The sequence below is a fragment of the Procambarus clarkii genome, chromosome 71, assembly GCF_040958095.1.
Source record: "Procambarus clarkii isolate CNS0578487 chromosome 71, FALCON_Pclarkii_2.0, whole genome shotgun sequence".
NCBI classification, from domain to species: domain Eukaryota; kingdom Metazoa; phylum Arthropoda; class Malacostraca; order Decapoda; family Cambaridae; genus Procambarus; species Procambarus clarkii.
The window spans coordinates 15645579-15658220 of record NC_091220.1 but is presented as its reverse complement, the minus strand read 5'-3'; the positions used below and the strand labels follow the sequence as shown (position 1 = coordinate 15658220).

At 38.6% G+C, this 12642-nt stretch overlaps 1 protein-coding gene across 1 annotated transcript in view; it reads left to right on the top strand.

Moving 5' to 3' along the window:
• The window catches only part of LOC123745578 (protein toll), a 32037-nt gene extending 22856 nt beyond the window's left edge, over positions 1-9181 (top strand). The window contains exons 4-6 of the mRNA XM_045726247.2: positions 427-563; positions 3995-4261; positions 7859-9181. Of these exons, the coding sequence (XP_045582203.1) occupies positions 427-563; positions 3995-4261; positions 7859-8068 (614 nt within the window). The 3' untranslated portion in view covers positions 8069-9181. The remainder of the gene's footprint in view (positions 1-426; positions 564-3994; positions 4262-7858) is intronic.
• Positions 9182-12642: the final 3461 nt, after the last annotated feature.

Sequence of the window (12642 nt, the reverse complement as noted above, 5' to 3'; positions counted from 1 at the left end):
TACTAATCTGCAAAAATATTTTGAATTTAATAAGTGTTGCATTTAATATTCTTAAGAAATACTTGGAACAAATACAGTATCACTTTTTTCTAGTACAGTACGAGCTTGGTAAAATATTTTTATTTTGAGCGCATTAGTATTTTGTATACAGGACTGAGGTCTCATGTATAATAGTTACAGCAGCTGCATTTATTAGATACCACAGGATTTCTCAAAACAGAATGTGTATTGTATAACTTGAAATTCATTAGTAAGAAGTAAATATTTTGTAACCATTTTCTCCCAATTTCAAGACATTTTGTTGTCCAAAAGCTTAGGAAATATTTTCCCATGAATCGGTGCAACTTGAAATTTAGTCGAAAACGAAGAGCACCAATTGGGAACAGTCATGTGAATGTGTATTGACCATAAATTTGTTACTTACAGGGACAGTGAGTTTTTACAAATACAAGCAGGGAATTAAAGTGTGGTTATTCACACACCGCTTGTGTTTGTGGGCCATCACTGAAGATGAGATGGATGCTGACAAGAAGTATGATGCCTTCATCAGTTACTCTCACAAGGTGCATGAACCAACACATCTATTAAAGTACTAATATAGTTTTGCTATTAATAAGATATTCATTGTTGAGTTAATAAGATTTGCAAGGTTTCTAACGTAATATCTGTTCAGTGGTTATGTATTATTATTACAAATGAAGATAAAATAAATAAATAAATAAATAAATAAATGTTTATTCAGGTAAGGTACATACATAAGAGATTTTACAAAATAAGATATTAGGAGGGAACAAAATAAAGATAGTCTTACAATTACAAATTTGTGGCTTTAGAGCACTAGTTCCCAAACTAGGGGCCAATGCCCCCTGGGGAAACTTTTCTGCATTATGTAAGGGGCCATAATTTGAGGTAGTCTACAGGTTACAATATCAAAGGAAAGCGGGGAAATAACCACCAGGTGAAGGGAGCTCACAGGATGGTAAAAATAATTTAATATTGAGTGTAGGGAGCCATTAATGAGGAGGCTATGGGAAAAAAGGGTAATGACCGTAAAGAGATTTGAAACCACTGCCTTAGAGCATGTAATTGAATGATAGTTTTATGGTTTCTTAAATTTTGTTGTAAAAAAAAAATCAATTCATTAACACTTATCAGCATCCTGGCAGGTAGAATTGTTCATCATTTTGTAGTGTCTCGAACTAAATGGTAGTCTAGCCAAGCTGTAGGAAGTTACACCGGCTCTCAAAGACCCACCTTTGCTTGCCGGAAGCCAAGACCAGAATCTGGCTCTCTGCGATGCAACTGGAGCTTAGGGGGATCAGAGTTTAATCCAAACCAAGAAATTGCCCCACCAGGTACAAAAATTACCCCACGAGGTACAAGAAATTACCCCACCAGGTACAAGAAATTAGATACTTGGAGGTAACATGGCAAATGGTCATCGTTGTGGGGTAAAATGCACCTAATTGTCACTAAGTTGCAGCCCAGGTCACCTGAGGCTCCGGCTAGCCTTTCCCCCTCAGTTGTCTGGTCCCAGATTGGAAGCATGGAACCCTTGGCAGGATCCATAGTTTGCTTCACGCTTAAGCTAAATACAGTATGTTGATTTTGTATTTTGCTCCTACTGTGGGAAAAGGTTCCCTTACTTGCTAGCCAGCTTTTGACAGTAAAAAAGCAAAGGAAGCAGATCATATAGCTAATGTACTACATGCCTGCTTGTCTGTATGATGGTCCAGGTCACTGGTTCTCATCTCAGATTTGGTTACATTCGCAGAATGGTTGTGTAACTTGTATGATTTTTGGGTGATGATATTCAAAGAGTATGGTGTTTTTTTTTATGTTTATATAATATAGATTGGTTTCAGCAGTTGGATATTAGAAATTGTACAATGGTGTCATGACAGGTTGAGATAGAGGATGCTTGTTACACGTTACTGGCCGGGTCAGGTGAGACATCGTGATGAATATGGCCAGAAGCGGAGAGCTTGCACAAGATCTGAAGAGGAGAGCTCGAATCAAGCAGAGAGCATAGAGCTTGAGGAAGGCCAGAGGTGGAGAGCTCAAAGGAGGGGCAAGAGCAGAGACCTCAAATGATGGTGAGAGAGTAGAGCTTGAATGATGCTGGGAGTGGCTGTCTGCTCTGTAGCAAGGCTTGTAACATCTGGTCTGGGAGTTGAAACTAGAGTAGTGTTGTCACTCAACCTTTTAATATCTTCATCCACCTGACCTTATGTTGGACACAGTTTGCTCCTCACTTGGCAGGCTGGTCATCATTTGGCCTCATGGAAAGCTTGCTGGTTACTTTTGGCTGTCCCAAGTGATTTGTGGAAACCCTAGGGGTTTGTTACAGATATCGTTAATGGTTATAGTGCAAGTGTCATTAGCGATTATGGTGTTGTATCGGCAACCTTTAAAGTAGTTTCAATAGAACTTCTGAGAATGTTGAATATCCTGAGAATAATTCAAGTAGTTGCCACATTATCTCTAATGTGGTTGCTACAGTTGCTTTAGTTTCCCCATGTTTCTATACTTGACAATGTGGCTTGCTTGCAGTGGCCAACATCTTTGTCCATAGATGCAGGACTGTCCTTCATAAGACTTACAGTAGACCTGTGCCCTATGGTGCTGGCAGTTGGCCTCAACCATTGTGACAGTGGCTGTGGCCTCGCACTTTTCATAGCCCTGATGTTTTTCAGACTTCAAGTAGCTCGATGGGCTGTGGCGTGCTTGTGTGCTCTTTGCATTTTCTCCAATGAGGAGGCTGCACTACTGAGAGGGAATCCTTTCTCTTGGTTGCTCTATGCAGGAGATCCTTATGGTTTTGAGCCATGCAAGGGTTCAAGGGGTTGTAGGCACCACCCCTGACTCCCAAAGTCTTTCGGGGGGTTTGTAGGAGAGTCTTGTTTTAGTTAGGCCTGAGGATTTGTTCTCCCAGGATGGTCTAGTCCTCTGTTTGTTGCCAGGATTTTCTCCTCTTCCCAAGTTTGTGGCTCAGTTATGCCCCATAGTGGCTTTCCTGTGTTTTCACTGGTGCATTTTGATCAGCAATGGCTGTTCTGGATCTTCCTCCATAACCATGGCCAGATGTCTGTCTGAACTCTATCCCTGCATTCTTTCTGGGGGTTTCACCTTCTATCTGCAGCCATTTGTCTCCCTGGCCTGTTTCCATGGGCCCCTGGTGGTTAATCTCTCATCCCAGAGAGATTAACCTCATCCCCTGTCCTCATAGAAACGACAAGATTGTGGTCCTGACTCCCAAGCCAGAATGGGTTTTGAAAGTTTGGCAGCCTCAGTGCTATAGCTAGAGGGATCTACTTTATGGCCCACCAGAAAAAGGCATCTCGCATGCAGACGACGAGTCACAATAATGTGGCTGAAGATATGAAGACTAAATCTCACACCAGAAGATGAGGAGATGACAACTTTTCGGTCCGTCCTGGACCATTATCAAGTAGATTGTCTTGATCTGATTCTGTGGTTTTCAACTAAGTTCTTTACTGCCTAATTTACATGCCAATGATTGTCTTCAGGACGGACCAAAACATTGTCGTCTCCTCATCTTCTGGTGTGCGGTTTAGTCTTCAAAGGCATCTCACTACAGTATATTATACATTTTATTGTTAACATTAATATGTAAATCTTTCTCCATTTGTCAGCCACAAATGCAGCACATTAAAAGTCCAGTATGCTTGGAATATGCAATTATTCATAAATAAATTTTTGGTTATATTTATGGAATGCAAGATTTGTAGGGTGTAGCAGAGCCCAATACACTGCTGAGTAGGCAGTAGACTCAAGGATTGGCACAGGTTATCTGTAGTAATGCATTCACTTGTGCACTTAAAAATAGCATAAAAACCTTTTCATAAATCTGAATCTGTGGTTTTCAATTAAGTTCTTTACTGCCTAATTTACATGCCAATTGTATATTGAAGAGTTGTATAATTTACATATTTGTACAGTTAATTGAATAATGTTTATTGTTCTTCAACAGGATGAAGAATTTGTCAATAAGGTATTGGTTCCTGGGCTTGAATCAGGTGATCCAAAGTACAGAGTTTGTCTGCATTATAGAGATTGGATACCAGGAGAATACATTCAAAACCAGATACTGCAAAGTGTGGAAGCCAGTAGACGGACTCTTGTTGTGCTCTCTTCAAATTTCATCGAGAGTGTTTGGGGCCAATTAGAGTTCAAGGCTGCTCATTCTCAGGCATTGCAAGATAGAACCAATAGGCTTATTATTATTGTTTATGGGAAGGTAAGCAAAAGCTACTGTTTTCAACATTATTTTTATTTTATTTTATTTATACATACAAGAGTTCTCACATTCTTGCAAAGCCACTAGCATGCATAGCATTTTGGACAGGTTCTTAATCCTAATGCTCAGATTAGCTTAATCCTTAAGCAGTGGACATTGTCAATTGTTGATTAGTCGGAATAATGCAGTTACCCCTTTAACAACACTGATAATAGTAGTGGCCTCGATGAGGACAGGATGCCTGTGGCTTGTTAAGGGTCCCCCTATTTGCCCTGATAATCTTGTTCAGTTGGATTTTAAAATTTAACAGCATTTTGGCATTTATGGCTTCGGTGGGTAGGTAGTTCCATGGGTTTATAATGGTCATGTCAACTAACAAACTAACATTAAACATAGAAAAGACCTACTACATCTTATTTGGAAGCAAATCATCGAATGCAATTCAGCTACAGATAGACAACATTAACATCAGTAATAAAAATGATGGCAAGTTTCTTGGCCTATTCCTTGACAAGAGACTCGACTTCAGCACCCACATTCAACACATAACTAAGAAAGTCTCTAAAACCGTTGGTATACTCTCTAAAATAAGATATTATGTTCCTAACTCAGCTCTCCTCTCACTATATTATGCACTAGTCTACCCCTATCTAAATTATGGTATCTGTGCATGGGGGTCTACCACTGCAAACCACCTTAAGCCCATCATCACCCAGCAAAAATCTGCTATCAGAATAATAACAAACTCTGCTTTCAGACAACACTCGGCTCCCTTGTTTAAATTCCTAAACTTGCTAAATATTAACTCCCTCCACACATTCTCTTGTCAACTACATTTACAAAACTCTGTTCTTAAAAGCAAACCATGTTCTGAAACTCTCCCTGGACAGATATAATAGGACCCATTATCACCACACCAGAAATAAATATCCCTTTGATATCCCCAGAGGTCAAACTTAATCTGTGTAAACACTCTTATGCAAATTAGGGGACCTAGTCTATGGAACTCACTCCCTAGTGAATTGAAAAGCTGTCAAACTTTTGCCTCATTTAAAAAAAAAAAAAAAAAAAAGTACCTAATTTCATCTTCGTAGTTTCCTACACTGAACTTTAAATTTGCTCTGTATCTAGTGTTACCCAATCTCCCAACCTTTATGTACTTAACCCAAACAACTTTATCATTGTGTTCATTGCTGTCTTCTTTTATGTGCTAGCCATATGCTGTATTGTGCCTACTTATTTTTGTTAAACTACCATTCAAGCTGTCATTGCAATCAATCTGAGCTACCTATGTGCTTAATATACCTACAATTTTCTCTCATCTTTTATTTTTTTTTTCTTGCTTTGTAACTGTTATCATTTTTTAAAAATTTTGCAAGTATTTACCTACTTAAAATTTTCTTAGATTAAGGACCTGCCCGAAACGCTGCACGTACTAGTGGCTTTACAAGATTGCAATTACTATACTATGTATCCTCACAATCCCAATGTACCTTCTTGTATATATATAAATAAATAAATTGTGGGTGAAAAAGCATCTCCTGTTCTCAGAACATTGTGGCTTGGTGAGCTTGAAACCATTGCTCCTCGTTTGTGTTACATCTGACCTTTTGAAAGAGGTTTTCTGGATCAATATCCTCCAAATTGTTCAGTGTTGTAAGTTTCAATGAGATCTGCCCTGTCATGCTTGGTTTGCAGTGTTGTTAAGTCCTGTAGCCCTCAACCATTCCTGAGAGTTGACTTAGCTATGGGATAATTTTTGTTGCCCGGTGCTGCGTTTTCTCCGGAACAGCTATGTCCTCCATGCTTGGATACAGTAATCCAAATGGGGACACACCAGAGAGTTATACAACTGAATTACTACCTTTTCCTTAGTCAAGGGTACCCTTGATTATTCCAGGGGTTTGGTTAGCTTTTTTGACTGCTGCTCCTACCTGTTGTGCAACTTTCAGTGGATCATGGATTTTGGCTCCGAGGACCTTTTCTTCATCAATTTGCTGTATTGGAATTTTAATAATTTAGTAGTTGGAGTGGGTTACTATGCCCCATATAAAAAGGTCTGTAACGGTTCTATTGTTACGTAAAGTATGGTGACAAATAAACACGGACACTAAGATACTATATATATATTTGGTCGAATATACAGAAGTACACCGGTGATACTTTGGTGTGAGTTGAGCGCACTGAGCGTCGGTACAGTATCTCACAAGTGTCTGCTCTAGACCACACTTGAAAGTAGACTCTGGTTAATGTTTGCTATCCTGCTGCTTATATGCCCGGGCAACGCCTCACCGTGTTGTCCGGGCAACGCCTCACCTCATTCATCTCCAAAGGTTGACAGGAATATTAACAAAGCATTTAGAGCGAGTATATTATTGGGATAATCTACTCGCTACAGGTCATGCATTTGTTGATATTAAAAAACATTTGGCAGTCTTGCAAATTATACATATGCAAATTTGATGATGTGGTTTGTAATATTCTCATGTCATATATGGATATAATACAAAGGGTTGGCCTCAATGGACCCCTGTTGTACCCCACTCGCCACATTTCTCCAGTCACTCACTCGTTCCCATTTACATCGACCTGAAGCCCTTTGAGTAGCTAATTACCATTTCCAAAAATGTGAGCAGGTTTGTAAGGCAGGATCTGTTTTTAACAAAGCCCACGTGTTGATTTTACAAGATTGTTCACTGAAAGAGGGTGAATGATTCCCTCCCGTAGGGTTCTTTCAATGGGCTTGCAGATGTGCAGAGAGTTGGTCGGCCGAGCGGACAGCATGCTGGACTTGTGATCCTGTGGTCCCGGGGTTGATCCCGGGCGCCGGCGAGAAACAATGGGCAGAATTTCTTTCACCCTATGCCCCTGTTACCTAGCAGTAAAATAGGTACCTGGGTGTTAGTCAGCTGTCACGGACTGCTTCCTGGGGGTGGAGGCCTGGTCGAGGACCGGGCCGCGGGGACACTAAAAAAAGCCCCGAAATCATCTCAAGATAACCTCAAGATATGTGTGATGTCAAGCTGATCTGAGGGCAGTTTTCTGCCGAGCTCTTTTTGGTTATCAAATACCTCCCTTAAAATATACTTTTAAGTAAACTTGTGCATTGCTATGCTGCTTTTTAAAATTACCCCCCTTGTTAGTGTCCTGGCTTCTGCCACCACCGGTTGGCATTAGTCACGTACATAGCTAGCCAGTCCTTCCACTTGTCTCTCAGCATCCCCAGGAAAAAGGGCATAGGGGAAAAAAATCAGGCCAGTGGAATGGGCCCAGGAACAAAGCGACACGATCAGAAAGTGGCATTTTATTAACTATTATATAGCTTGCCTACATGAAATGGAAGATTATTTTTTTCCCCATCTACAAATGTACTTACGTATGCACACATACGTGCACATGTGTATATATATATATATATGTATATTTATTCATCTATTTTGATACATTAAAATTTGGTAACTTATTTTTAAACTAATGTGTTCTTTCAATGGTGTTGCCAAAATAATTCTTAGCTGTGCAACAGACTACATCTCGGTGGTGATGTATGCCTAGTATTCCTCCCCCACAACATGTATTATAGTCAATTTTTTCTTTCAGATTCCATCAGAAAGTGAACTTGATGAAAAACTTCAACTTTATATCTCCATGAAGACTTATGTTAAGTGGGGCGATGCTAAATTTTGGGAGAAATTACGATACTTCATGCCACATCCACAAGATCTCATTCAAAAGAAACATCGGCAACGTAAGGACACAGATAAGCTTGAACTTTGCAAATCAGACTCGAAACAAAGTGTATTACCTTAAAAAACTATTGATTCAAGTGTAACGGACAAGCTCTAAAACCAAGACTGAAAAGTAACAATTCAAAGTGAAATGCAAGGGGGGAAAATACTATTGTGATGCTCGATTAAAGAAAATAAATAAATTAGTCAAAGTTTTTTGAAGACGCCCTTGTACCGCAAAGTGATAACTTTCGTTTTTAAGAAAGTTGTTACCTCGAACTCGCTCATTGCTGTGAAGACTTCTCGTCTGATCCCAATGGGTTCATAAAATTACCTCAATATATTGAGCCCAATAAACTCAGTGTGCAAAATATTTTATTGACAAAGAAAAACTTTGCTCTTTGCAAATTGTGCGAGTGGAGACTTACTCGAAAAACAAAAATTGTGAAAGTGTAATTTTATATTAGTAGAGAATTAAACACTTCCAGATGAAACGATTGAGTATTCATATTATATTAAAACATTATAATGTACTGGTACTATAAATCAAAATGGTACTGAGCAGATTCTCATTTTGTGATATAAACCAATCAGAGCATTGAAGTCTGTATAGGAAATGTATATAATTTAGCATTTATTAAGCTACCAAAAATGTTGACAATCTTGCATATCATTAATGCAAGTGACGCAAACTTTCATAGTTACTGTGCTACATTTTATACACTTGTTGCAAAGCTCCTTTAGGAGTAGCAGCTTTTATTAGTACATTGTGAAAATCAATTCCAGTGCAATTGGGGGCAATATCCAATGGGGGGCATTGGATATTGATCTAGCATTGTATTGGGGGCAATACAATGCTGGATCAACATAGATGCTCTTCATTCAACATCAAACCAATGCCTCACATGGATATTGTGCCCACTGAGACTGTCTTAAATGGAGTTAATAGTTCTGTAAATATCGCATGAAAGTTTGATATAAGCAACTATATAGTGTAGAAGACTGAAGTTGTCTTAAGTGGATGATTAATGTACCAGGGAGATGCAGCTCTTGAGTCCAATGTTTGTATTAACCTTCAAACACTTTACTTTTTACTTAACTGTGCACTAATGTTAAGAGAAATTGTGATAGTTGGAGTTTGGCTGAATTGTTCATTAATGTGAGAAACATTAGTTTAATAAACTTTATAAATGAATTAGGACATTTATTTACATCAATTTTTTACAGAAGTGCTTAATTAAAATAAAGCCGTGACCATTAAGCCTGATTTGCCTTCATGCAATTTATCTACATACATTTATATTTAGATAAGCATAGTGTATATACTTCAAAAATTAAACCAATGAATATTAGTTGTTGCTAATATTCTTTTGTTAATTTTACAAAACATTTGTAGTTGCTGCACCCAGTGTAGTCAGCATTGGGTGCATGAATCTTTACTAAAAACGCTGCCCAAAATGCTTTACGTAATAGTGGCTTGAGGCATTGTATGTACCAGCTCTATCTAATATAACAATGTGCTTTAATATACTTACTAAGCTCTCTCATCTCATTTTTCTCTTGCAATGTATCTTTATCATTTATCAATTCTGATAGAAATTACCTACTTAAAATTATCTGCTAGATTAAGGACCTGCCCGAAACGCTGCGCGTACTAGTGGCTTTACAAGAATGTAAATACTGTACTATCCAATGTATTCTCACAAACCCAATGTACCTTCTTTTATATATATAAATAAATAAATAAATAAATAAATAAATAAATCTGGGGAGCCAGTCGGCCGAGTGGACAGCACGCTGGACTTGTGATCCTGTGGTCCTGGGTTCGATCCCAGGCGCCGGCGAGAAACAATGGGCAGAGTTTCTTTCACCCTATGCCCCTGTTACCTAGCAGTAAAATAGGTACCTGGGTGTTAGTCAGCTGTCACGGGCAGCTTCCTGGGGGTGGAGGCCTGGTCGAGGACCGGGCCACGGGGACACTAAAGCCCCGAAATCATCTCAAGATAACGGAATCTATAAACCTAGCAATTTTTGTAAAAATCTCTTGTATGTATGTACCTTACCTGAATAAACATTTATTTATTTATTTATTATAAAAATTGGCCATCTTTCCATAGACAAAGCAGAAAGGACAGAAATACTGGATTAGTGAGCAATTTGGCCTATTAAATTTGTAATTAACACAACTCTTGGCTTGTTACCACAAAGCAACAAATGTGGATGCAGGTGTGAAGTTGGAAAGTATATGACTTATTAAAATGCATTCTGCAGCAAATGTTGCCATTTCTTTAAGTAAAGCTGTTTCAATGAGAATTTGCTGAAACTGCCCAATGCCTTAGTTTCACCCAAGCAAAATAGTGCAGTAGTGTTTTGGTGTCTGCACTAAAGACGACTCCAATCTTGAACAAAGAAAGTTGCAATAATCTTGGGTGCTATGGCATGTGCAGTGGTGCACCATTGTCACAAATTACACAGTATCAATGGGTCCATAGAATTACCCCAATCATCCCAAATCAGGCCAAAACTACCCAAAACGTATTAGCATTACGTAAGTAATGAAGAAGTATGGTATATTTACTTACTATAATGTTGGTGCTACACGTAGAACATGATCAAACCTATTTTTTCTCTGAAATAATATAATTTCATAACGAAATGAGACGTAAATATGCGAGGTGACGCCATAGGAAGTCGACGGTCCAAGCGACAATTGTGTGGAGCGACTTATCCAAGAAATATGGTCGCCAGGAGAGTGTTTGCTGCCATATCAGCCTCCTGTACACAGTGATCCAGTCCTTTTCGTTCATTGAACACCGAACCCTACACGCCCTCTGATATATTGCTTAATTAACAAATATTCACAAATAAAGATTATATTTGTATATGTTATCAGAAAGGCAGATATAAAATAGTTTTTGTGAATCCATCACAGAGATTATACCTTATTAGAGAGGAAAAATATTCATACTTTAAACAAGGCTTCATGGCCGACGCTCTCCTTACCGATATGGGAACTATGACCTTCCGAAGATCAATGTTAATTTAATCTAGATATTGTAATAAACGAAGTTTTCTATGTCATCATAAAGACATAAATATAAGCTGCATGTTAATACTTTGGCATAAATATAACTGAATTGAAAGTTAAGATATATGCCTTTTTATAGTTACTTGATGGCTCGCTCAGGGAGTGTGAAGGCCTCCACACAAGCCAATCAATTTTATAATTACTTTGCATATATGCAAAGTAACGCCATAGGTCTTTATGTCAGAATAAAGCCATGTAGACGATAATGTAACTACATTTCAAGGAAAACATATCTTAATATAATTATTAAATGAATGCAAAGTTATGGTTAAATAAATAGCCAATACCACACAATCGCCGGTGTCCGGACACATGAATAGTCGCATTAGGTGAAAGGAAATGTACCCAACCATTTCCATTTACCCAACCAGTTTGTGCACCCTATACTCATCCTCTGTGCGGTAATTTATTGTGCATCCCATACTCATCTTGTTACCAGTAGTTTGTGCAACCCATACTCATCCTGTGACCCGTAATTTATTGTGCATCCCATACTCATCCTGTTACCGGTAGTTTGTGCAGCCCATACCCATCCTGTGACCTGTAATTTATTGTGCAACCCATACTTATCCTGTGACCTGTAGTTTATTGTGCAGCTAATACTCATTCTGTGAGTCATAGGACATTGCGAAACCCTTTCTCATCGTGTGAATCTTTGTTTACTTTGCTCTCCATATTCATCCTCTACGCGATAGTTTCTTGTGCAACCCATACCCATGATGTGAGTGGTAGTTTATTGTGTACCCTATATTCATCCTGTGAGTATAGGGTTCACAATTCTTGTTTGGATTCTTGTAATGTTATTTGTCTATTTGTAGTCACAGTATTTGTGCGCCCCTTGAGGGACTTGAATTAGAGGGGGGTTGAAATAGCCTAAGCTACTCTATCCCTTTGAGATTTATTTATTGCTTATCTCAATAAACATACTTGAACTTGAACTTGGGTACACAATGAGTTCATTTGTACTCCATACTCATCAAGAAGTGTATTTTACCAGCATTGTAATATAAATTAAGAATAAAAGCTTAACTGGATTACAGACCCATAATCAAAATAAGAGTCATCACTAATTATCATGACAAATTGTCTAGGCTACACTTCCGCCTTCGACAAGCTGCCGCCGGATGTGGGTATAGTTTATTGTACACCCCCGCACCCCCAGTCCTGGAAGGGCGGGCATTGGGATGTGGACATGTGTACCATTTTACCCCCCCCCCCCACACACACACACACACACTCCTCTCCTGTTAATAATAATACTAATAATAATAAAAATTAAAAATAATAACGTTAATAAATATTATAATTAAAACACTTACTGTAATACCCTAGTGCTTGAATGAAGGTGAAGGAAAGACCCAATAAATGTGTAAGTGTATTAAAAACCAAATTTTCGTTGGGTGAGCTGGCAGGTGAGCACCACTTGCCAGCTCACCCAGTAATGAACATCACCTGCACACTGCACCGAACCACTTGCCAGCAGGTGCAGAAGTACGATGGAGAGAGCAAAGTATACCATATTTCAAGTATAATATTAAAGATATATTTAGGATTTAATGTTTTCGTAT